The sequence below is a fragment of the Thalassophryne amazonica genome, chromosome 7 (assembly GCF_902500255.1).
Source record: "Thalassophryne amazonica chromosome 7, fThaAma1.1, whole genome shotgun sequence".
NCBI classification, from domain to species: Eukaryota; Metazoa; Chordata; class Actinopteri; order Batrachoidiformes; family Batrachoididae; genus Thalassophryne; species Thalassophryne amazonica.
In genome coordinates this window covers 99926372-99950853 of record NC_047109.1, presented here as the reverse complement: position 1 = coordinate 99950853, position 24482 = coordinate 99926372, and the positions used below count along the sequence as shown (strand labels likewise).

Below are 24482 nucleotides of genomic sequence, written 5' to 3'. Positions count from 1 at the left end.
AAACAAGGTTATAATGGGCTAAGGAAAAGCAATCGTGGACTGTGGATGACTGGATGAAAGTCATATTCAGTGATGAATCTCGAATCTGCATTGGGCAAGGTGATGATGCTGGAACTTTTGTTTGGTGCCGTTCCAATGAGATTTATAAAGATGACTGCCTGAAGAGAACATGTAAATTTCCACAGTCATTGATGATATGGGGCTGCATGTCAGGTAAAGGCACTGGGGAGATGGCTGTCATTACATCATCAATAAATGCACAAGTTTATGTTGATATTTTGGACACTTTTCTTATCCCATCAATTGAAAGGATGTTTGGGGATGATGAAATCATTTTTCAAGATGATAATGCATCTTGCCATAGAGCAAAAACTGTGAAAACATTCCTTGCAAAAAGACACATAAGGTCAATGTCATGGCCTGCAAATAGTCCGGATCTTAATCCAGCTGAAAATCTTTGGTGGAAGTTGAAGAAAATGGTCCATGACAAGGCTCCAACCTGCAAAGCTGATCTGGCAACAGCAATCAGAGAAAGTTGGAGCCAGATTGATGAAGAGTACCATTTGTCAATCATTAAGTCCATGCCTCAGAGACTGCAAGCTGTTATAAAAGCCAGAGGTGGTGCAACAAAATACTAGTGATGTGTTGGACCGCTCTTTTGTTTTTCATGATTCTATAATTTTTTCCTCAGAATTGAGTGATTCCATATTTTTTCCTTCTGCTTGGTCTAAAAAAGTAATCGTTACTGACTGCCACAATTTTTTTTCCTGATTTCTTATAGTGTTTCTTAAATCCAGAAAGTTGCCATTTGAAATGACTTTAGTTTTGTGTCATGTCTGTGATCTGCTTTTTTTCTACAAAATTAAACAACTGAATGAACATCCTCCAAAGCCAGTGATTCCATAATTTTTGCCAGGGGTTGTATATCAAAAACAAAGAGTATAATGTTTGGTTCTAGCTATAAATTATCTGATAATCCCAAAATTGAATATACAAATAGATAGCCAAACAATTCAGCAAGTAAAGACTGTGAAGCTTCTTGGGGTTTGGCTTGATTGTACATTGTCATGGTCTGATCACATCAACAAAGGTATTGCTAAAATGGGCAGAGCTGTTGCCATAACTTGAAGAGAGCTTGGACCACAGTCACAAAGATTACATTCGTAACACATGATGCTGTCATGGTTTAAAATCCTGCAGGGCAGCAAGGTCCCCCTGCTCAAGCCAGCACATGTCCAGGCCTGTTTGAAGTTCACCAGTGACTATCTGGATGATCCAGAGGAGGCATGGGAGAAGGTCATGTGGTCAGATGAGACCAAAATAGAGCTTTTTGGAATCAAATCCACTTACCATGTTTAGAGGATGAGAACAACCCCAAGAAAACAATCCCAACCGTGAAGCATGGGGGTGGAAACATCATACTCTGGGGGTGCTCTTCTGCAAAGGGGACAGGACGACTGCACTGTATTGAAGGGAGGATGGATGGGGTCATGTATTTTGGCAAACAACCTCCTTCCCTCAGTAAGAGCATTGAAGATGGGTCATGGCTGGGTCTTCCAGCATGACAATGACCCCAAACACACAGCCAAGACAACTAAGGAGGGGCTCTGTAAGAAGCATTTCAAGGTCCTGGAGTGGCCTGGCCAGTCTCCAGACCTGAACTCAATCGAAAATCTTTGGAGGGAGCTGAAACTCCAAACCTGAAAGACCTGGAGAAGATCTGTATGGAGGAGTGGACCAAAATCTCTGCTGCATTGTGTGCAAACCTGGTGAAAAACTACAGGAAATGTTTGACCTCTGTAATTGCGAACAAAGGCTACTGTACCAAATATTAACATTGATTTTCACAGGTGTTCAAATACTTATTTGCAGCAGTAACATACAAATAAATTATTTACAAAAAATCATACATTGTGATTTCCGGATTTTTTTTAGATTACGTCTCTCACAGTGGACATGCACCTAAGATAAAAATTTCAGACCCCTCCATGATTTCTAAGTGGGAGAACTTGCAAAATCACAGGGTGTTCAAGTACTTATTTTCCTCACTATATATATATATATATATATATAAACTCTTAAATTTTTTGTAATTTTCAAGTTGCTCCTGGTGTGTAGTGAGCACCTAACATGAAACACCCTGATATTAGAGAGTGAAAGTGAGGTATCAATGTAAAGCAGTTTGACCATGAAAGCAGTCCATTTCCCCACCCAACCATGGCTGGGTATTTTCTTGGGTATGTATCAAGTTGAAATTCTAGTATCGTGACAACTTTAATGTTTACTGATGCTGCAAAGTGAGAGAGTTTAACACTGGTGTCTATGAGGAGTGACACACTTTTGGAACCAGCCTCAACCAACCACTCAAGGAACTACAGGTTTTGGAAAACACACAGGTTTAAATACCGACAGCAATAATGGTTGCATTTCATTCACTCCTGACAAAACTAAATAAAATAAAGCCACCTGTTTTAATTTTGTTAGTGACACTAGTGCTTTACAAGTCAAAATGTCTGCACCAAAAAGTTCTGCAGGTTAGAAAATATAGCATGCCCTGCATGAACAAGAAATTTAATATTTTAAAGGAAGTAGAGATCCTCACCATGGACTCTGACAAAGTGAAATTACTGCTGCAAACCTGACTGTGACCACAGACCTGATTGTGACCATTTGTGCCACTTGTTGGGTAAAAATTTAAAGGACAATTAGTGTTCTGTTGCAGAATAGTATGTAATTATATTTATCCCCCAGTCACTGCAGGTCTGAATTTTGGGCAAGGTTTGACAAGATCAAAGTCTCTGTGCTGAACATCAATTTGGTGCATATCCCTGTTCTGGTATCACAGTCATTTCCATACATTTGTTCCACATGAGTTGGTCTGAGTGATACTGTTTAGTGAAGTGGGATGGAAAAAGTGATGCTATCCCTACTGTATCACAGAAATGCCCATGAGGTCCAGATGTGTGTGGACATTGAAACTATACGGGTATTCAGAATTTTTAATTACCCCCAACTGGTGAACTGCAGAGAATGTACAAATACTGGGAGAGATAACGTAGTTTGACCAATAATCAAGCAAGTGAATTAAAGTAAGTCTAAGTCTCCTGTTGAAATTATCATTTTTTTCCATGTTACTAACTTTATTACTTTAAAGTAGAGATGGGACGACATCATTACAGTCGACTACGACTACCTAACATCTGACTAGTTAACTTTTTTTTATTAGTCAACTAGTTGAAGCCATTTATTAAGTAACTTTTTTATTAGTCAACTAGTCATTTATTAAGTTCATTAAACCATTAAAATAATAAACCTGCTGGAGCTGCCACCACTCCCTTCACTCGCTGAAGAAAGTGTGTGAACCTTGGCAGGTGAATTAGTCAGCTCAAACAGGTATTCTGTGCCTACTAAATGAATACACGTTGTTTCTTCATGATAATGCTGTTTTTTGTATTTGTGATTTTGTGCTCATCTTTGTTAAAAGAAATGTCACATTTGAGTTTCACCGTGAGGATTCAAAATTGGTTTAATTCATTCGATGTCAAATTTAGTCGTCGACTAGTCGATGACCAATGATACCAGACCAGTCGACGAATGATCTTCATTACTCGTCCCAACTTTACTTTAAAGAGCATTTAGTCCTTTTCAAATGTTTTATTCTACTTTTCCCTGACATTTGATGACACAGAGCAAGATAAAAGCAAGAAGCAATCATGTTCATGAAAGTACAAAAAGAAATTCATGTCCAGCCATCCATTTTCTGTCACTTCCCCACAACTGGGATGTGGTGACCACAGACCAAGTCAGATAGCCAGAAGTCCCTCTGTGATCCTCCAGCTCACCGTGAAGGATATCAAAGGGTTTGCAGGCCAGATGGGATATGTAATCCCTCTAGGGTATTCTGGGTCTACCCTGGGGTATCCTGTCATTGTGGAGAATGCACCCCTGGAGTTTGCTGCTTTCCACATCTTCAATGTTTCGGTAACTACCCAAAGTTTGTGGGGCATACTGCTGTAGATGAGGGTGTAAATATAGCCTGTTTTCAAATGATCAATATACAAGTGAGAGTCATTAGTGGAAAACATTGTGGATTTTGCACCACAATAAATTCTCAGAATGTTGTTTACTAATATACTTGTTTTTGCTCAAAGAATGATGGACAGTGGCGATGCATGCTGGGCTCATTAACAAGGCAGATACAATGCTGACTCTACCAAAATTTAATAACTTCACATCAATAATCAGAGCAGTGGAGCAGGACTTTAAGAAAGTGTCAGGGAAAGAGGATAAGGGCATGAAATGACTAATGAAACAGGAACCACAGGGCGCTCTGAGAGCCATTAGCTCCTCCCTCAGCATTTGTGATCTGTCACTAGATGGAGTAGTTTTGTAGGAGCAGACCAGGAGTTTGGAGTGAGGCTGAAGAGCCTCCTTGTAGCCTGGGCTTAGCTTCTAAAACAAAGAGAATGTCCTTCGCCTGTATTCATTCTGTTGTCCATGACCCTGAGGTTTGAATACTGCTGCAGCTACTGCAGAATTCTCTCAAGGGATAAACACAAAGCAACAGTGCGAACTTCATAACAGCAGCATCAGCCTCACTGCGGTAGCAAGTCTCCAGTGGTTTAATGGGCTTCATGCAACACAGAAAATAATATACTGCCCACAAACAAGCATCCGCTTGCAGCGACTGCTTCTTTTGTCTTAGATTTCAACACGACCTGTGCCTACACTAATCAAAACAGATTCAAGCCACTCACACAAGCCTTTGACGTATCCCAGCATAATTAGAGAAAACAGTCTGTGCTGATGTGTAGGACAGTGCTGATTAGTTCCTTTCTCCCCATGCTCAGGTCCCTAACATTCTTTTAAGAAAGGCTTCCCTGCATCTGGGAAAAAAAACATCTGGGAAAAAACAAGAACCCCCATACAGAGGGTCAGGAAAGTATTCACAGGACTTCTCTTTTTCCACATTTTGTTAAGTTACAGCCTTATTTCAAAACGATGCAATTCATTTTTTCCCTAAGATTCCTACACACAATACCCCATAATGACAATGTGAAAAAAGGGATTTTTTATTTTTTATTTTTGCAAATTAATTTAAAAAATCCTCAAGAAATCACATGTACATAAGCATTCCCATCCTTTCCTCATTAGTTTGTTGAAGCACCTTTGGCAGCAATTACAGCCTCACGTCTTCTTGAATATGATGCCACAAGCTTGGTGCACCTATCTTTGGGCAGTTTTGTCAATTCCTCTTTGCAGCACTTCTCAAGCTCCATCAGGCTGGATGGGAAGCGTTGGTGCACAGTCATTTTCAGATCTCTCCAGAGATGTTCAATCGGATTAAGGTCTGGGCTCTGGCTGTGGCACTCAAGGACATTCACAGATTCGTCCTCCTTCTGGCCACTCTACCATACAGGTGTGATTGGTGGATTGCTGAAGAGATAGCTGTCCGTCTGGAAGGTTCTCCTCTCTCCACAGAGGAATGCTCGAGCTCTGACAGAGTGACCATTGGATTCTAGGTCACCTCCCAGACTAAGGTCCCTCTCCCCCGATCAATCAGTTTAGATGAGCGGCCAGCTCTAGGAAGAGTCCTGGTGGATCTGAACTTTTTCCATTTATGGATGATGGAGGCCAAAGTGCTCATTGGGACCTTTAAAGTAGCAGAAAGGTTTCTGTACCCTTCCCCAGATTTGTGCCTCAAGGCATTCCTGTCTCGGAGGTATACAGACAATTCCTTAGACTTCATGCTTGGTTGCTGCTCTGACATGCACTGTCAACAGTGGGATCTTATATATCAACAGGTGTGTGCCTTTCCAAATCATGTCCAATCAACTGAATTTACTCCAGGTGGACTCCAATTAAGCTGTAGAAACATCTCAAGGATGTTCAGTGGAAACAGGATGTACCGGAGCTCCATTTTGAGCTTCATGGCGAAGGCTGTGAAAAATCTTATATATGTGAGTTCTTTTCTTTTTCCAAATACATTTGCAAAAATCTAAAAAAAAAAAAAAAACCTTTTTCACATTGTCATTATGGGGTATTGTGCGTAAAGTTTTGAGGGGAAAAAATGAATTTCATCCATTTTGGAATAAGACTGTAACATAAAATGTGGAAAAAGTGAAGTGCTGTGAATACTTTCCAGATGCACTATATATATATATATATATATATACGAGGTCTATTAGAAAAATATCTGACCTTATTATTTTTTTCAAAAACCATATGGATTTGAATCACGTGTGATTGCGTCAGCCAAGCTTGAACCTTCGTGCGCATGCGTGAGTTTTTTCACGCCTGTCGGTTGCGTCATTCGCCTGTGAGCAGGCTTTGAGTGAGGAGTGGTCCACGCCACTCGTCGTTTTTTTTCATTGTTTAGGAATGGCTCAGAGACTGCCACTTTGCTTGATCAAAATTTTTTCAGAAACTGTGAGGGACATCAAAGTGGACACCTTTCGAGAAATTCAGATGGTTTTTGGTGAAAATATTATGGGCTTCAAAGAGATTACGGAGTGTTACTGTCACTTTAAGGACGGCCCAGAGCGACTGGTGGTGCGCCGCGCTCCGAAGCCATCCACAGGCTGAGCGACCATTTCATTTCTAAACGGATGGCTGTATGGGTCTGTGACCATCGTGTGCAATTTCTCTGGTTATCACAAGAGCTGGACATCAACCATTTTCCGGCAGATTTCACTTTTAACAAGAGATTTTGTCATGGAAAGCCGAGCGGAGACTTCGCGCGTCACGATGGATTCGCTACTGGAGCGAGACAAAACCACCTCTGTTTTGGTCTCACAGGATGGCTTTGAGATGGCGTTCAGATGTGAAAACATATGAATCAAATCCATATAGTTTAAAAAAAATAAAAAGGTACGATACTTTATTGACAGACCTCGTATATACGAGGTCTATTAGAAAAGTATCCGACCTTATTATTTTTTTCAAAAACCATATGGATTTGAATCACGTGTGATTGCGTCAGCCAAGCTTGAACCTTCGTGCGCATGCGTGAGTTTTTTCACGCCTGTTGGTTGCGTCATTTGCCTGTGAGCACGCCTTGTGGAAGGAGTGGTCCCGCCCTGTCGTCGGATTTTCATTGTCTGGAAATGGCGGAATGATTTGGGGTTTTTTTCCATCAGAATTTTTTCAGAAGCTGTTAGAGACTGGCACCTGGAAACTATTTGAAAAACTGATCTGGCTTTCGGTGAAAATTTTATGGGCTTCACAGAGAATAAGGTCTGTTAGTACAGCTTTAAGGACCCCTTTAAGGACGCTCAGCGCGCCGCGCTCCGAGCTGCGACGACACGGCACAAGCCACCGGACCATTTCTGAGCTGATGGCTCTGTGGATACGAGACTGTCGTGTGCTCTTTCTCTGGTTATCACAAGAGCTGGACATCAGCCATTTTCCGGCAGATTTCACTTTTAACAAGAGATTTTGTCATGGAAAGCCGCGCGGAGGCTTCGTGCGTCACGACCGATTCGCTTTGGAAGCGAGACAAAGGAACACCTCCGTTTCGGCATGTCAGAGGACAAGTTTGGACATGTCTATCTCGGCTTTCAATGCTTACCAGTCCAGTAAGTATCAGTGAAATTGTGGAGAGCTGGACATGTCCAAACTTGTCCTCTGACACGCCGAAACGGAGGTGTTCCTTTGTCTCTCGACAAAATCTCTTGTTAAAAGTGAAATCTGCCGGAAAATGGCTGATGTCCAGCTCTTGTGATAACCAGGCGAATGATGTCACCGACAGGCGTGGAAAAACTCACGCATGCGCACAAGGGTTCAAGCTTGTCTGACATGAAAACATATGAATCAAATCCATATAGTTAAAAAAAAAAATAAAAAGGTACGATACTTTATGGACAGACCTCGTATATATAAATTTTCATATCTCTTTCTACAAAAAGGATATCTATCATAAAACATGTGCCAAATTACCATTTTGATCCACACTGGATATGCTGTGGCAAGCCCGAGCTAAAACAGGCACCTATTTATCTACTATTATTAATTCACTATAATGGGCTCAGGAGCAGCACACTACATGTGCTATATACATGCAGTCCATTTACCATTTTGTCCCCCCTGTTATCAGTCAAAGAAAGGAGCAGCACACTACATGCGCTATATACATGCAGTCCATGTACCATTTTGTCTCACCTGTTATCAGTCAAAGAAGACTTGCTATGATGCATTTAAAATATAATTATCCAATACAATTATGAGACTCTAATAAAAACATTCCAACTTCTGGGGAGCAAGGTATGACCCACCAAAGCAGTGAGATTGTGAGTTAATTACTTCAGCTCTAAATTTTAATTTATGTAATCCTCCTTGAGTTTCTCCGCCTCATTACGTCTGTTTAAATAACAATTATCTCAACTCAGCAGTGCACCACTTTATACTGGTGCTACCTCCTTCTTTAACTGTACCACATGAGTCGCTTTGATATTACAGTATATGTATGATTAGTGGAGCTGATGGCAGACTTAACACTTGGGCTAAATTACTTTGGATCGATGGGGATCCCTACGGTCTTTCAAATCACAGACCCCCCAAAAACCCAGCTCCAGTTTAGTAACCATGAATAACAGTACAACTGCTGTGAAAACTGTTTGATTGAAAAACAGGATGAGCAAAGAAACTGCTTCTTGATTTCTACAACTATATGTGGGATCTTGGTAGTTCTTTCTGTCAAACCCAAACCCACATCCAGTTAGAAAAATACATGACAGAGAAAGAACAGCCACTGCTTATCAGACTACATGGAGCCTCTCTGAAAATGGATTTTACATTCACTGCCTGACTTTGTAACCTGATAACCCCAATACTCCATTTGTCTTTAGGACTGCCTTTTTCCTTTGGCTAAATCTAAATCTCCATCATCACTTCACTTTTAGAGATTTAAAGGGAATCAAACCATTGCACATTTATCGTCACTGTTTCAGTGACTTGATTTGACTTCTCAAATTTACTGCATTCTCATCTACAAAAGCAACATCATAAAAAGAAGAGCAAAGGTAAGGGCCATTTCACACATAACACAATTGAAGGTGACTAGCGCACAAAGGAGAAATTGCATGCCAGTCATGAAAATCGTAGCTGCCTCCAACGCATCGTACACCTACTGTGACAACTATTCGCGCACACCAGTGGCCAAAAACAGAGAATGCCCTGTGAGAGCCCATTTAATCCCTCTCGCGGCAGGTGCTGGCCAAATTCCAGGTGACACACACGAACATCCAACACCGCTTGCTTGGCACTTAGAAAATGTGGTGCAGTTCGCGCTGTCAGCACGAAAATAGTGAGCAGACGACCACTTTCGAGCTGGCAGTGAAATTTGTCTAAGTGCCCCCACGAGTGTGGCATGCCCGTGTGTCGCGCCCCCCACCCCACACACACACGTGGTGTGCAGGGGGGAGAGCAGACTTGCATGACATGCTGATGATATGTATTTACAGATATGATCACTTGGGAGCCGAACAGCCATGTCTGAGTGCACACAGCCAGGCTGCAGCGGCCACACACAGCGCACGTCGGCAGGCTGCTCCATGTGAAACGGACCATCAGATCATGCAGGAGGCGATCTGAATGTCACGAGTGACCGGCCCGACATATGTCCGGCAGAACATGCGTGCCGCAGGACTATGACAATATGACAAGCCAACACCACCACAAATATGCCACTTTCAGTCACGTATCACCAAAAATATGCCATAACAAACACCATTTTGTCAGTTATCACAGCGCTTTTTTTGTTTTTAAAAAAAAATACATTTATCTTTTTGTTGACTTTAGGCATTTTTTGCTCCTGGTATAAGAGTGATTGTAGCGCAATGGTAAAGTCTCCATCTGGTAATCTGAGAATCTGAGATTTTGAAATTGCAGGTTTGAATCCTGTGAGTGGCATTTATTTTTTATTTAACCAGGGTTATTTAACCGCAGGGTTCTGTATTGTGTCCCCTTTTACTCATATCAATCCAGTGATATTCACTAATTATACAGCTGGTTTTTATTTTATTTTTCTCCACATCAGCGGAACGATGTGGCGCGGCTGCTCGCACTGTGTTCGTGCACATGCACTTTACATTTAGAAGTTTAAATAAGAGTCAACGTGACAAACTCAGATTGGACAGGATTAGCAATGGGACTGAAACAGAATTTTGCACCAGTTCTGTTTTTTTGGGGGGGAACATTTTTTGTGACACACCTTAAGCCCCTTTCACACCGGGGCTGCTCCCAGTTGTTCCGTGTGTCGTTATGACGACGCCACATAGAAGCAACCTAGTGCCAAGACGATGCAGCTCAGCACCACAACAGCGCGAGGGGCACAAACAAAATTTAAACATGTTTAATTTTTTTTGTGTTCTCTGCTCGATGCAGAATTAAGTGGTTTTAGCGCAAGTCAGAGCAACAGGACGGTACTCAGCGTGACTGGAAGCCACACCTTCACAAGACGACGTTACCCGACACCAATTTATGATTCCTGCTGTGTTCCATTGTTCCCGAAGTATAAATCATGCAGGATTGTTTTTATACTGTGTACTCAATGCAGTTAAAACTACACGCTTAAAAAAAAAGACCACAGAAAAAAAAATGCTGATTGCAGCTGCAGCTCTGTGTGGAGCTGTCTGGTGAAGAGAGGCACTGTGAAACAGCTGCAGCTTCTTCTCTCACAAATGTGTTTAAATAAAATCCATAAAAGTCCTGCTCACAGACTGATTGCCAGAGACATCCAGTAAAAAGTCCAGACATCTCCAGTCCACTCATGGACAATTCATTCATGCATGTGCATGTGAACAATGAAAAGGAAGGGAAAAAAAACTGTCTGGCAGCAGGCAGTTAGTTCCCCTCAAACTCTCTCATCACAGTTAAAAAAAGGACAAAAAAGGACATAAGTCCTGCTCACAGACTGATTGTCAGAGACAGGACATGTCCACATTAACTATAACTCCAGACATCTCCATATTTACTCACGGATGGTTTGTTCGTGCGCACGCGCGCGCATCTCGCAGTCAAAGGAGGAAAAATAAACTATAACAGAACTCAGAGTGAGACCTGCAGCTCAGCACAAGAACAAATATAAAGTAGAAGAAAAATCAGAGTGCACAGTCTGGCTGCACCCAAACTGTCCACTCTGACTTCTCTGTGCAGAGAACCTGCAGGCTGCTTTCTCACCTCCTCTCTGCCTCCTGCTGCGTGCACCTGATGCAGATATTCCTGCGTCATCATGACGCAACAGGAAGAAACTGGGAGCAGCCCCGGTGTGAAAGGGGCTTTAGCACTGTCGGGAAAATTATCATAACATTTCCATAGCATTACATAGTCACATTCACTAATCTCTTGTCCTCATTCACATCCAGTGTAAAGGCCCCCTGACACAAGCATGTCTTTGATTCACACACTAGCACGCATGTCGTCATGATGATCCTACCCGCTGTGATCCCAGCCGGGTGCCAAGTGCCACGCGCTCTGCACTGGACACTATGTATAGAAAATAATTATTTTGTGTCAGATTAATCATTTTCTCTGCAAACTGGCCATTGAAAATGGCTGTAATCACTTTCTGAATCACAGAGGACCGCTCCAGCTTCAGCCATTCGCGTGCACACCTAACAAGCTGCAGAAAGCATTTGGAGCTGTCTAAAAAGATAATTATTTGTCATGCTTACTGTTGTGAAAGTGAATGCATGGACCCACCTTAGGGGGCGTAAATGAGCGGTCAATAGGAATTCCAATAAATCACAATTTATTATGCAAAATGTGCAAAACAGATTCCAAATATGCTGAGTCCAATTAATAATATTGGTGACACGTGGGCAGGCCCGAGGGTAGGAGACGCCTATCCAGAGAAGAGCCGAAACCCACGAAGTTCCACCGCCAGCCGGAGGCCTGCAACACACCAGAGCCGCCAAGACCTGGTACCCCCAGGTGGCCACCGCTCGAGGCTGTCGGACCGGTACTGCTGGCAGGAGCAAAAACAGGTTAAGGTGGGTGTGTGGACACCCAGCAAACAGTCAGCAACTCACAGTTATCCTCGTGGAGGAATAAATCCAGATACTCCCAGAGTGCAGAGGAAAAACTGGAGGACATGCAGTGTCAATTGTTATACTTAGTAAGTCAGAAGTGAGGAGTGGAGACGCCAACTCCTCCAACTTCCACAAACTCGGCTACAAGCTGCAAGTATAAGTCACAACTGCAAAGACTTCAGAAACAATGAATGTGCGTACGGCACAAAACGGCTGAGTAGGTTTACCTGTGTGGTAAACTGATAACTCGGCAGAGTTATGGTGTCTCTCCCAGGCTTTTATGGAGTGGATGATGAAGATGAAAATCAGCTCACAGCCTAAATGGTGCGCACCTGGTGGTGCCAGCAGAGGCCAACAGGCCAAACATGCCCTCTTCAGGGCAAAAAGGTGCCCACATGGCAGGGCACCATCTGGTGGTGGGCCAGCAGTACCTCCTCTTCAGCTGCCCACACAACACTTACCTTATCATGGCTTGGTAAAACAGTTGTGTGTTCTTTCCTTCTTGTGTGCAGCTGTTAAAGTGTGTTTATAACAGATTTAACAACTTGTTATAATCGACACAATCCGCTGACGTCACCACTTGCTCTGTTCACTTCTTCTTTACTCCACTTGACGAGCTGAACATCGTGTTGGCGATTAGATCACACCACGTAGCACAACATTTATGCGTGAAAGATTTTTTGAACATTTCAAAATTCTTTGTGCGCAATAGCACGCACCGGCGCCCCTCCTGCGTCCTGTCTGCACCCGTTAAAGACGAGTTTACTCTCCAGCACGACACAGGCCGTGCTAGTGCATGAATCAAAGTCAGGGGGCCTTAAGGTTACACACTAAAGTCTGAGTCTTCACCACATATGCCAAGGGAACAAATCAGAATATTAAAATGCAAATGTTCCTCTTTAAACTAAGTGGCTATTATAAAGCCATTAAATCTGCTGGAGAGCATTATTATCATATGCATGAAATGATCATTACTTTAGACCTTTCCCCATTTCTGTGTCACTGTCTCACTATATTTTGCTGGATTATGATTCAAATCCCAATTCAAGGATGATGTAAAAAGTGAGCAAGAACAATAAGAAAAGATTTGTGATGATGATGAAACATACTGTACCATAAGCAGTATAAGCTTTGCTTTGAAAATACACTCAACAAAAATATAAACGCAACACTTTTGGTTTTGCTCCCATTTTGTATGAGATGAACTCAAAGATCTAAAACTTTTTCCACATACACAATATTACCATTTCCCTCAAATATTGTTCACAAACCAGTCTAAATCTGTGATAGTGAGCACTTTGTTGTGTGGGCCGCCAGAAGAGGAGGTACTGCTGGCCCACCACCAGAGGGCGCCCTGCCTGAAGTGTGGGCTTCAGGCACGAGAGGGCGCTGCCACCTCACAGGAACAGCCGAGGTGACAGCTGTCACTCATCAACTGTGACAGCTGTCACCGATCATCTGCACTTCACCCCGGATAAAAGCAGGATGACACCTCCACCACGTCGCCGAGATATCGTTCTTCTACGGAGGTAACTTCTCAGCTGTCGTCAACTCTGACAAATAATCTGAGCTCTTTTTGCAGCCGTTTTCCTGTGGTGTTTCCTTATCTGCTGGATTGGCGTTTGGTGTGATTAGCGACGGCTTCGCCTCACACCCCAACCAGATAAGTGGTTAAACAGGAGCTGCATGAGTGTGTGATTTGAGGTGGAGGTGGAATTCCCACCGTTGTTGTTACTGGGTGTACACACACCCACACTTGACTGTCTTTGCTCTTCGCCAGCAGTACCAGATCTGACACGCGGAGACGGTGGCCACCTGAGGGACTCGGGACCTGGCGGCTCCAGTATCCTTCGGGTTCGGTAGTGGAGGAAATCGTGTGGTTCCGGTTCTTCTCTAGACGGACGTCTCCTATCGTCGAGCCTGCCCACACGACACCTTTATCCATTGACTTTGTATTATTCTATAATCTGCTGTGTGTGGTTGTGGCATTCACAACAGTAAAGTGTTCAAATTTAACTCCTTCTATTGTCCATTCATTTACGCCCCCTGTTGTGGGTCCGTGTCACTACACTTTCACAACACACTTCTCTTTTGCTGAGATAATCCATCCCACCTCACAGGTGTGCCATACCAAGATGCTGATTAGACACCATGATAAGTGCACAGGTGTGCCTTAGACTGCCCACAATAAAAGACCACTCTGAAAGGTGCAGTTTTGTTTTATTGGGGGGGATACCAGTCAGTATCTGGTGTGACCACCATTTGCCTCATGCAGTGCAACACATCTCCTTCGCATAGAGTTGATCAGGTTGTCAATTGTGACCTGTGGAATGTTGGTCCACTCCTCTTCAATGGCTGTGTGAAGTTGCTGGATATTGGCCAGAACTGGTACACGCTGTCGTATACGCCGGTCCAGAGTATCCCAAACATGCTCAATGGGTGACATGTCCGGTGAGTATGCCGGCCATGCAAGAACTGGGACATTTTCAGCTTCCAAGAATTGTGTACAGATCCTTGCAACATGGGGCTGTGCATTATCCTGCTGCAACATGAGGTGATGTTCTTGGATGTATGGCACAACAATGGGCCTCAGGATCTCATCACGGTATCTCTGTGCATTCAAAATGCCATCAATAAAATGCATCTGTGTTCTTCGTCCATAACAGATGCCCATACCATAACCCCACCGCCACCATGGGCCACTCGATCCACAACACTGACATCAGAAAACTGCTCACCCACACGATGCCACACACGCTGTCTGCCATCTGCCTTGGACAGTGTGAACCGGGATTCATCCGCGAAGAGAACACCTCTCCAACGTGCCAAACGCCAGCGAATGTGAGCATTTGCCCACTCAAGTCGGTTACGACGACGAACTGGAGTCAGGTCGAGACCCCGATGAGGACGACGAGCATGCAGATGAGCTTCCCTGAGACGGTTTTTGACAGTTTGTGCAGAAATTCTTTGGTTATGCAAACCGATTGTTTCAGCAGCTGTCCGAGCGGCTGGTCTCAGACGATCTTGGAGGTGAACATGCTGGATGTGGAGGTCCTGAGCTGGTGTGGTTACACGTGGTCTGCGGTTGTGAGGCTGGTTGGATGTACTGCCAAATTCTCTGAAACGCCTTTGGAGACGGCTTATGGTAGAGAAATGAACATTCAATACACGAGCAACAGCTCTGGTTGACATTCCTGCTGTCAGCATGCCAATTGCACGCTCCCTCAAATCTTGCGACATCTGTGGCATTGTGCTGTGTGATAAAACTGCACCTTTCAGAGTGGCCTTTTATTGTGTGCAGTCTAAGGCACACCTGTGCACTAATCATGGTGTCTAATCAGCATCTTGATATGGCACACCTGTGAGGTGGGATGGATTATCTCAGCAAAGGAGAAGTGCTCACTATCACAGATTTAGACTGGTTTGTGAACAATATTTGAGGGAAATGGTGATATTGTGTATGTGGAAAAAGTTTTAGATCTTTGAGTTCATCTCATACAAAATAGGAGCACAACCAAAAGTGTTGTGTTTATATTTTTGTTGAGTGTATAAACCATTCTTTAAACTTACCAGCCATAGTTGAAATGCCGAGTATCACACCGATGGACAACTCGATATGTGTGCCCTGCAGAATACAAATGCAGAGATTTTAGTAAATTATCCACCCTGTGGGCTAGTCCCTGCTCTGCCATGCTCACTGCTTGCAAGCATTATATAATGGTGGTGGTAAAACATTTTATGATGAAACATCTGAATTAACAAATTGCTCAACCTCTGCATTAAAGAGCCCAACAGGCCTGTTTACACAGTTAATTGTCATATAGGATATATTTTAAAAAGTACACTTATCTCCCATTGAGTTGAGCCAGAATTATTTTTCTTCAAGCACATAGTCACACTGTGTGCACTGTGTGATGATTCATTGTGATATGCCATCTGGTTTAGGAGGAGTTGTGCTTACAATGGCAATATTATATGATGCATCAATTACGTCAAATGCAGAAGAAATTACCCTCCCTTGCAGATGTTTGTTCTGAATAAATTTTCTTCATGTACATTTTCATATGCAGTGTTACCACTGAGTAAAGTAAATCCAAAGTAAATTCACCAACTGTTTTAGGAGGAGCTGTACTTACAAGACTCATGGACTGATGAACAGATGGATAAAATGGTGAAGGAGAGAGCATATCTCACCCATATTGGCCTCTCTTCATTGGCTTCCTGTTAATTCTAGAATAGAATTTAAAATTCTTCTTCTTACTTATAAGGTTTTGAATAATCAGGTCCCATCTTATCTTAGGGACCTCGTAGTACCATATCACCCCAATAGAGCGCTTCGCTCTCAGACTGCAGGCTTACTTGTAGTTCCTAGGGTTTGTAAGAGTAGAATGGGAGGCAGAGCCTTCAGCTTTCAGGCTCCTCTCCTGTGGAACCAGCTCCCAATTCAGATCAGGGAGACAGACACCCTCTCTACTTTTAAGATTAGGCTTAAAAATTTCCTTTTTGCTAAAGCTTATAGTTAGGGCTGGATCAGGTGACCCTGAACCATCCCTTAGTTATGCTGCTATAGACGTAGACTGCTGGGGGGTTCCCATGATGCACTGTTTCTTTCTCTTTTTGCTCTGTATGCACCACTCTGCATTTAATCATTAGTGATCGATCTCTGCTCCCCTCCACAGCATGTCTTTTTCCTGGTTCTCTCCCTCAGCCCCAACCAGTCCCAGCAGAAGACTGCCCCTCCCTGAGCCTGGTTCTGCTGGAGGTTTCTTCCTGTTAAAAGGGAGTTTTTCCTTCCCACTGTAGCCAAGTGCTTGCTCACAGGGGGTCGTTTTGACCGTTGGGGTTTTACATAATTATTGTATGGCCTTGCCTTACAATATAAAGCGCCTTGGGGCAACTGTTTGTTGTGATTTGGCGCTATATTAAAAAAAAATTGATTGATTGATTGATTGATTGATAAAATGATTCTTGTATAACCCCCAAATCTTTGTTTACAGGAGAGATAATTATTTCATTCAAGTATAATGCCCCCCCCCCACCCCACCCCCGACCTGAACCCGGAAAAGCGGTTGAAGATGAGTGAGTATAATGCCCATAGCTTGTGTGTCTTCAGATGCCAAATCTGCTACTACTGACAAAATTAAAGATCAAAATCCCATTTCGTTTTTTTTTTAAATCTTTTATCTGTTCACTTCTTCCGTTAAGGTGAGATAGTGGCATTGTTAGCAAAAATCATTTGTGGTATTTGGACTCATTGTGTTCACTGTAGTAATTTTTACTACCTTAATTGAAGGTCTCAAACCAAAATGACAATGTTTTTAACTTAAAGTCCGTAACATCCAACCAACCAACTTTATTTATTAAGCACTTCAAAACAAACATAGCGGACCAAAGTGCAGAACAGAAAATAAAAATCATCATAAAAGACAAAATTCACATAAAATTGTAAACAAAACACAGTTAAAATAATTAAAAGCCATAAAACATGGATAAAAATAACCACACGATAAAACAATCAAATCAAATCAAATAAGTCAACGTCTCACTAGGTGTCAAAGGCCAAGGAGAAGAGATGGGTTTTCAAAAAGAGATTTAAAAACAGACAGAGATGAGGCCTGTCTTATCTGCTGAGGCAGGTCGTTCCATAATTTTGGAGCAGCAACAGCAAATGTGCAGTCCTCTCTGAGCTTCTGCTTAGTTTTCGGCACACTCACACAGGAAATTTTGCTATGTAAAATTTACTCTGCTGGGATAGCATTTGATCCCAGTCCAAACAGAGTGACATATCACAGAGCGAAATCAACTCAACACAGTGTAAAATCAACTGTTATTGGAGTAAAACCACTTGCATTGACTAGACTGCGTCGCTGACCAAATGGTCCCCAGTCAGCCCTGCCGTCACTTAGCATACGTCATCAGCCGCGGTTCACTGATTATCACCTCGTTTCTGCTTAAAACTGCACTCCAGTCATCATCTATCTCAGCAACAGATATCTGAAGCTTTTGTACAACAATTATGTCTGCATAAATTCAGCATTATTCCATCATAATCAAAATGCCGCGGCTACACCAGCTGCTAGCTGATGCGTTCACTGCGCGTCATTTCAAGCATCACAGAGTTTCACCTCCTTTCTGCTTAAACGGCCTCGTTTCTGCTTAAAACTGACATTAGAATGATTCAAGAAGTTTTACCTTGTCATCTTATGGTTAATAATCCCATTAATCCATTTGATCGCTTTGGGTGGAGAGACTCTGTGTCAGATAGGTGGCTGGGCTCCGGAATGACATATGCACAGCGGAGGCAGGGCGGGCCAATGTTTAGGCTGGGACTGTTCAGTCTGTGATAACTGTCGAGCTGTTTCACTCTATGATAGAGTGTAATTTACTCTATTTAGACTGGGATCAAATGCTATCCCAGCAGAGTCAATTTTACTCAGCAAAATGTCCTGTGCAGGAGCAGCTGCTCAGATGACATGAGAGGGAAGCACATTCAGGGTTTTAAAAGCAACTAAAACAATTTTAAAATGAATCCTAAAATGTATGGGCAGCCAGTGGAGTGAGGCTAAAATGGGGGAAATGTGCTTGTATTTACATGTACCTGTTAAAAGACATGCAGCAGCATTCTGTACCATCTGAAGACGGGCGATGGAGAAGGCACTAATCCCCACATACAGTGAATTACAGTAATCCCGCCGAGTAGTAATAAAGGTATGGATTACTGTCTCAAACTGTTGCCTCAAAAGAACTGGGCTTTACTTTGGCCAGCTGCCTCAAATGGAAAATGCTTGATTTGACAATGGCCCTTATATGACAAATTTCAGATCTGCATCCACTTAGTTGGTGCAGGATCATGCTGTATGCTGAACATAGGTAACATTCCAACTGAAGTCTCAAATTTTGAAGAGCAAAGTGGTATCATCAGGGTGCATGACTTAGTATATTCCAATGCCAATACTGAATTTAAAACGCCAAGCCTTACAGTATATTCTATATATGCACACAAAGTCTTAATAAATACTATTCACAAGGTGAATCTAAATCAAAAACATGTTTATGTCTAGATATCACTTTTTACCATTACGCCTTTGGCTTTACAAAGAGCAAAAACAGAAAAAAAATTTAGTATAATGTTGACATATTTTAACTTTCTCCCTGTACTGTGACTTTCATTTCATTAAGTTTTTCTCTTTGTTGTCTTGCAAACAATAATATTGTGTCTTTTTTCTACAGGTGATCCTTAAGAATTCATCATTGCCGTAAATGAAGTTAAAGAATGGAGTTCCAGTTCAGTCTACTCCTGCAGTGAGTCTAATCCAGTTCCACTGCATTTAGATTTAATTAACTTCCTCTGTACTGATTATATTGAACAATTTATCAAATGCTAAATGGATAGAATTATGGCAGCTAAATAAATAGTGTATGGAATATTAAAAAGCAAACAGAAATAGAAAGACACACAAACAGAAACAGACGCAAAAACAGAGAAAGTGAGGAGATAGTCTGTTAGAAAATGTCAAAGACAACAACAACAACAAAAAAGACACATGCACACACACACTAAAATATGAATGGAGGAGACACAGAAGACAAAGAAGGATAAGACAGGGAGGGAGAGTACATTAAATTAAATAACAGTTATTTGATTCCGGTTAAAGTACTGTCTGTGCACCGTCATGAGTATATACTCCACTTGCTTTTCAGCACAGGAGAGACCCCGGTGGAAAGGAATTATAATCATTTTACACAATAAATGGCACATGACCACGTGACTGTGTGAAGCTGACAAACTTACAGCAACAATCATGATGCAGTTGTCCAGGAATCCAAATCCAACAAAAGGGATTGCATTGTGCAGCAGAACTGCAAAAGAAAAACAAAACCATATACAATAAATTAACAACATGCCAATACAATTAAAGTAATTTTAATGATTACTTATAAGTTCACATATTGGTTAATAAAAAGAGTGAACACCAACATAGAAAGGCTTGCTGGTTCCAATTTCAGTTAAATACAGAGGGTGAGCATAAGGAAAGACAACCAGGTGTAAAAACCTTTACAAAAACCAATTTCATTTGTCTGAAGGAAAAATGGCTGAGTCGGTAGCTGGCGCAGGATCAGGCACATCATCCCATGTAAAGATGAGCAAAAAGAAAAAAATCTGCAGCATGTTAACTCCTCTACACAGTGGTAAAGATTCTTTTGGTTGCTTCCATTTTGCTCGGGGTCGCCACGGCAGATCCAGTATGGATCAGCATGTTGACTTAACACAGGTTTTACACCTCCTGGTGAAACTCCAAGACATAAAAGGAAATTATGGGACAGGTGGGTTTTGAGCGTCAGATCTTCTTTGTGGCAAAGTAAGCATACTATGACTGCACCCTGTGCCATGTCCTCCATGCGGTACATATTATCAATATGTTGTCACGACAGATGTATTCATGTTACTAAATTGTGAAAAATATGACTAAAGCTTTGGAACAGTGGACATTTTATTTCAACATGCAAAAAGTGCCAAATCCAGAAAACAGAGTAAATGTGAGGCACCTTTGTAAAGCACTTTGTGCATCTGCCAGATAGAAAAAGTGCTATAGAAATGCAGTGCTTACTTCATTTGCTTGGCTTTTCCAATTGCTGGGGTCCCCATCCCTGAGGTACCTCTGTGTTGATTATGTCCAGAAAAATGCTCCACATGGCCAAAATGTCATAGCTGACGTTCCTTTGCAATGCAAGTGATACTCATCCTCTTATGTAAGCATTCTTCCACAAAGTCATTCCAGCACTACTCAAGGACCCTCCAAAAAGACCTAGTACTAAAGACAACGAGCTGCCACTTTAGGTCACTGGTAAGTGTCCAAGTCTCACAACCATATAGTAAGACAGGCAACTCCAGGACCATAAACAATTGGACCTTTATAATTGCAAAGGTACTATCATCACGAAATACCTCTGTCCAGTGGCCTCATAACTCCGCAAGTTCTTCAACTGTGTCTCTTGACCGCAAAGGCAGAGGAATCACAGACACATAATTTAAAGCATTGAACTTAGTCTTTAACCAGGGCAATCAGGACCCCAGACACCCCAGACTAATGAAATTGTCAAGCGCTACAATCAGGGTATTCATTGATTCCGCAAAGATCACAGCACTGTCCATGAAGTCAAGGTCAGGAAACATTTCCTTGCTGACGAAGGTACTGAAGCTGCTGATAACCATGAAAAAAAAAATCATTTTAATTTCAAGAAACATAAATATCAAAAACTTACAACCTTGGAACATCTTGCTTACTCATTGCAAGGTGTTTTAATGCATTTAAAGATATGCAGGTTAGGAGAATTGGAAACTATATCATTCTCCAGTTCTCCCTTGTAAAAGAGATCTTGATCGCAATGGGACTAACCTAGTAAAACAAAGATTAAATTAAAATTAAAATGCTCTAACCAAGTCATGTCCATGCTTAATTAATAGTGTCTCAGTACTGCTTAATAAGAGTTTTTAAAATGTCACGCTGCGAAACACTGCTGCTGTTTTTGAAATGAACTCATAAGGCAATATTAATTACTCATCACTCCACAGAAGGACAGCAAAAGAAATGAAAATCACAGCAAGTTGTGATGTATTATACATTTTGTTTATACATGAATACCACACGATTCCTGTTAAGATGACAAATATCTCACGTTTGCTTGCAGAAAAGTCACAGTGCTTTTTAAATGCCAATTTAGAGTCAGGTAGCAAGGCAGGAAAGAAGATATGGATGAAACTGCATACTCAAATGATTTCTTCTTTGAAAACTAAAGATCATCACGAGGCTCAGTGTACATAGACTTGGCCTTTGTGGAATAGTCATGAATACCAAGCACTTCCTGTTTAGAATAAAAGGAAACCCATCAGAATGTGCCCATTCCTGCATAGTTTACTTGCATTTGCAGATGCATAAAATGAATAACAGACCAAATACTGCCAAGCTTTAATTTTAGATTTGAACTCATTCAGGATATTTTACTTAAATAAGAAGCCAAATTAACTAATCTACAGTAAAATGTTTGCTTACAGCATAATCAAAACTGAATGAAAAGACATTTATTTTCCATAGCCTGTATTCTACTGTGGCAAAAGAATTTTCACTCGCTACACGAGTCTGACTGTGAATAAACCATTATTCACATAAACGCCAAACACAGATTTCACTTCTACATTGTTAGATGTTAAAATGCACTCTGCTCTGAATCCTCAACAGATGAAACAAGTAAACCTTGAAACCGTGAAATTCAACAAAACTCCCAGACCATCTCCACATTTCTCTGTCCAGAGGCAACTGCAACTTTGGACAATCTGCATTTTCTAATGTTACTCATCACAGGTAAGAGTGACACTTTGGTCAACATAAGTTCACTGTATGCTGGACACAAGGCGCACCTGCGCTTGGCTGCTTTGTGTCAGTTGTACAATTTGGTCCTTTCTGTATTTGCACTCACATTCTATATTATATAGATGGTGGTGGAACAGACATACCAAAAAAAAAACAAACAAAAAAAAACCCAAAATGTTGAAAACAAACCTTTTTATAATTTTAAGAGGCAATTACAATCTTGTTCTAATTATTACAACAGATCTTGAATGTAGACTGACACATGCAGCGCCTTTACATTAATTTCTACCACCAGAGATAAAGATTGCTTCAAACAAAAAAAAGACAAGGGGCCCCTTGTACAAAGGCTGCGTATGCACAAAAACATGGCATATGTCCATCTCCATGCTAATGTTCAGATGCATCAAAAGTGAAATGACGGTGGAAATGTGTAGTGCTCCACATCAAAGTCATGGCCGGCGTACACCCATTTGTACAGCTATTGTTCCACTACCAACAAGTAGAGCTGATGATGGGAAACGGATAGTGTGAAAACAAGAAGTCATCAGAGTGATGTGCACGAGCAGGGGTGGTGGCCAAGTGGTTAATGCGCTTGGTTTCAGTTCGGAAGGTTCTGGGTTCAAATCCCACCCCTGCCACATTTCTCCATGTAATGTGGAGTTGCGTCAGGAAGGGCATCCGGCGTGCCTGTGCCAAGGTGCCAAATCCACCTTGGATTTGCTGTGGCGACCCCGAGTGCAAACAAGGGAGCAGCCGAAGGGACTTACTATCAGAGTGATGTGCACACCAGAGACACACTTATGAACAATTAACACACCCACATGTTTGCAATTATATGGACATAAAAGCATGCACAAAGTGATGAGGAAAATGGCATTAATGCATTTGCAATTTTAGAAGACCTTCTGAATGGTGCATGTATTCCAAAGTGAGCCTGTATTCTGGGAACGTGAAGATTTACTTGCAAATGACAATAATTGGCTCATAAGTCAATTCCGATTACCAAAGCTACCATTATGGGAGTTGTGCACAGAACTGCGGCCAGCCCTAGCCTGTACCACACTGACAAGCCAGGGGTTGTCTGTGCCCACACAGCTGACCACACTGGGCTTCCTAGCAACAGGAAGGGAGCTCGCCAATCAGTCAGGAGTGTGCCAGTCAACCTTGACCCAAGCCATGCCAACTGTGTGGAACGCAATCATCCAAATGTCATCTAGGTACACTACACTCCAACATTAAAGTGCAATTTGCAGCGAGAGCCAGTTTCCCTAATGCAATCGGAGCTATTGACTGTGCACACATTACTATAAAGGCGCCGTCACATGATGAATTTGTTTTTGTTACTAGGAAACAATTTCATTCCATCAATGTACAACCCGTATGTGATGCGCAAATGAATTGGGTTTGGCTTGGAGCAGGCTGGGGGCTGGTACGGTGCATGATGGGTGGCTGCTTAAAAAGGAAATAGTTTATTTGTATAATTGTTCTGAATGAAAACCAGGGCAGGCACATTTGGGCATGTGTGCATTCAAATATGTTTTTTGTTATTATTATTGTCTTTTTGTTTTTCTTGATGGTGAAACTAGAGCTGCAGAGCTTCTCAACAGGCCCCGATTGTCTCCCTATGTTCAGTATTTGTGAATAAATGCATGTGTAAAGTTGTGAATGCCACGCACTGTCAGCTGTGGCGCACCTCATTTTTTTCTTACTTCAGTGTATGCGCTGCTCTGAGCCCACAGCATTTATGGCCTCACACACGTGCTCCTACAAACTTTATTTCCTTTTCATGTTTATTCCATTTGACAGAGAACTAAATAAACTATTGTTGCATGTCTCTGCGTCATTTCTAGTCATCTGTAGCTTACACTGTGTATAATTAGGGAATAACCCTGTTGTATCTGATGATGGGTGGACGTTCAGGCTGGGTTATACGGTCAAACATACAGCTTTACCGGCTCTGCTAACGCGTCACCAGTAAAACGGATATGTTCGACCGTACATCATCAGACACAAGGGGGTTATTCCCATTCTAATCCGATTCCATCGTTTGCACGATTTATTTTTCTGTAGGTAATTCGGTCAG

General features: G+C 42.0%; 1 protein-coding gene across 1 annotated transcript in view; it reads right to left on the bottom strand.

Annotated features, from left to right (window-relative positions):
- LOC117514673 (transmembrane protein 65-like) overlaps window positions 1-24482 on the bottom strand; it is a 165103-nt gene that overhangs the window by 47497 nt on the left and 93124 nt on the right. Inside the window, exons 4-5 of the mRNA XM_034175242.1 lie at window positions 19822-19889; window positions 15600-15654 (exon numbers count right to left, since the gene is read on the bottom strand). Of these exons, the coding sequence (XP_034031133.1) occupies window positions 15600-15654; window positions 19822-19889 (123 nt within the window). The remainder of the gene's footprint in view (window positions 1-15599; window positions 15655-19821; window positions 19890-24482) is intronic.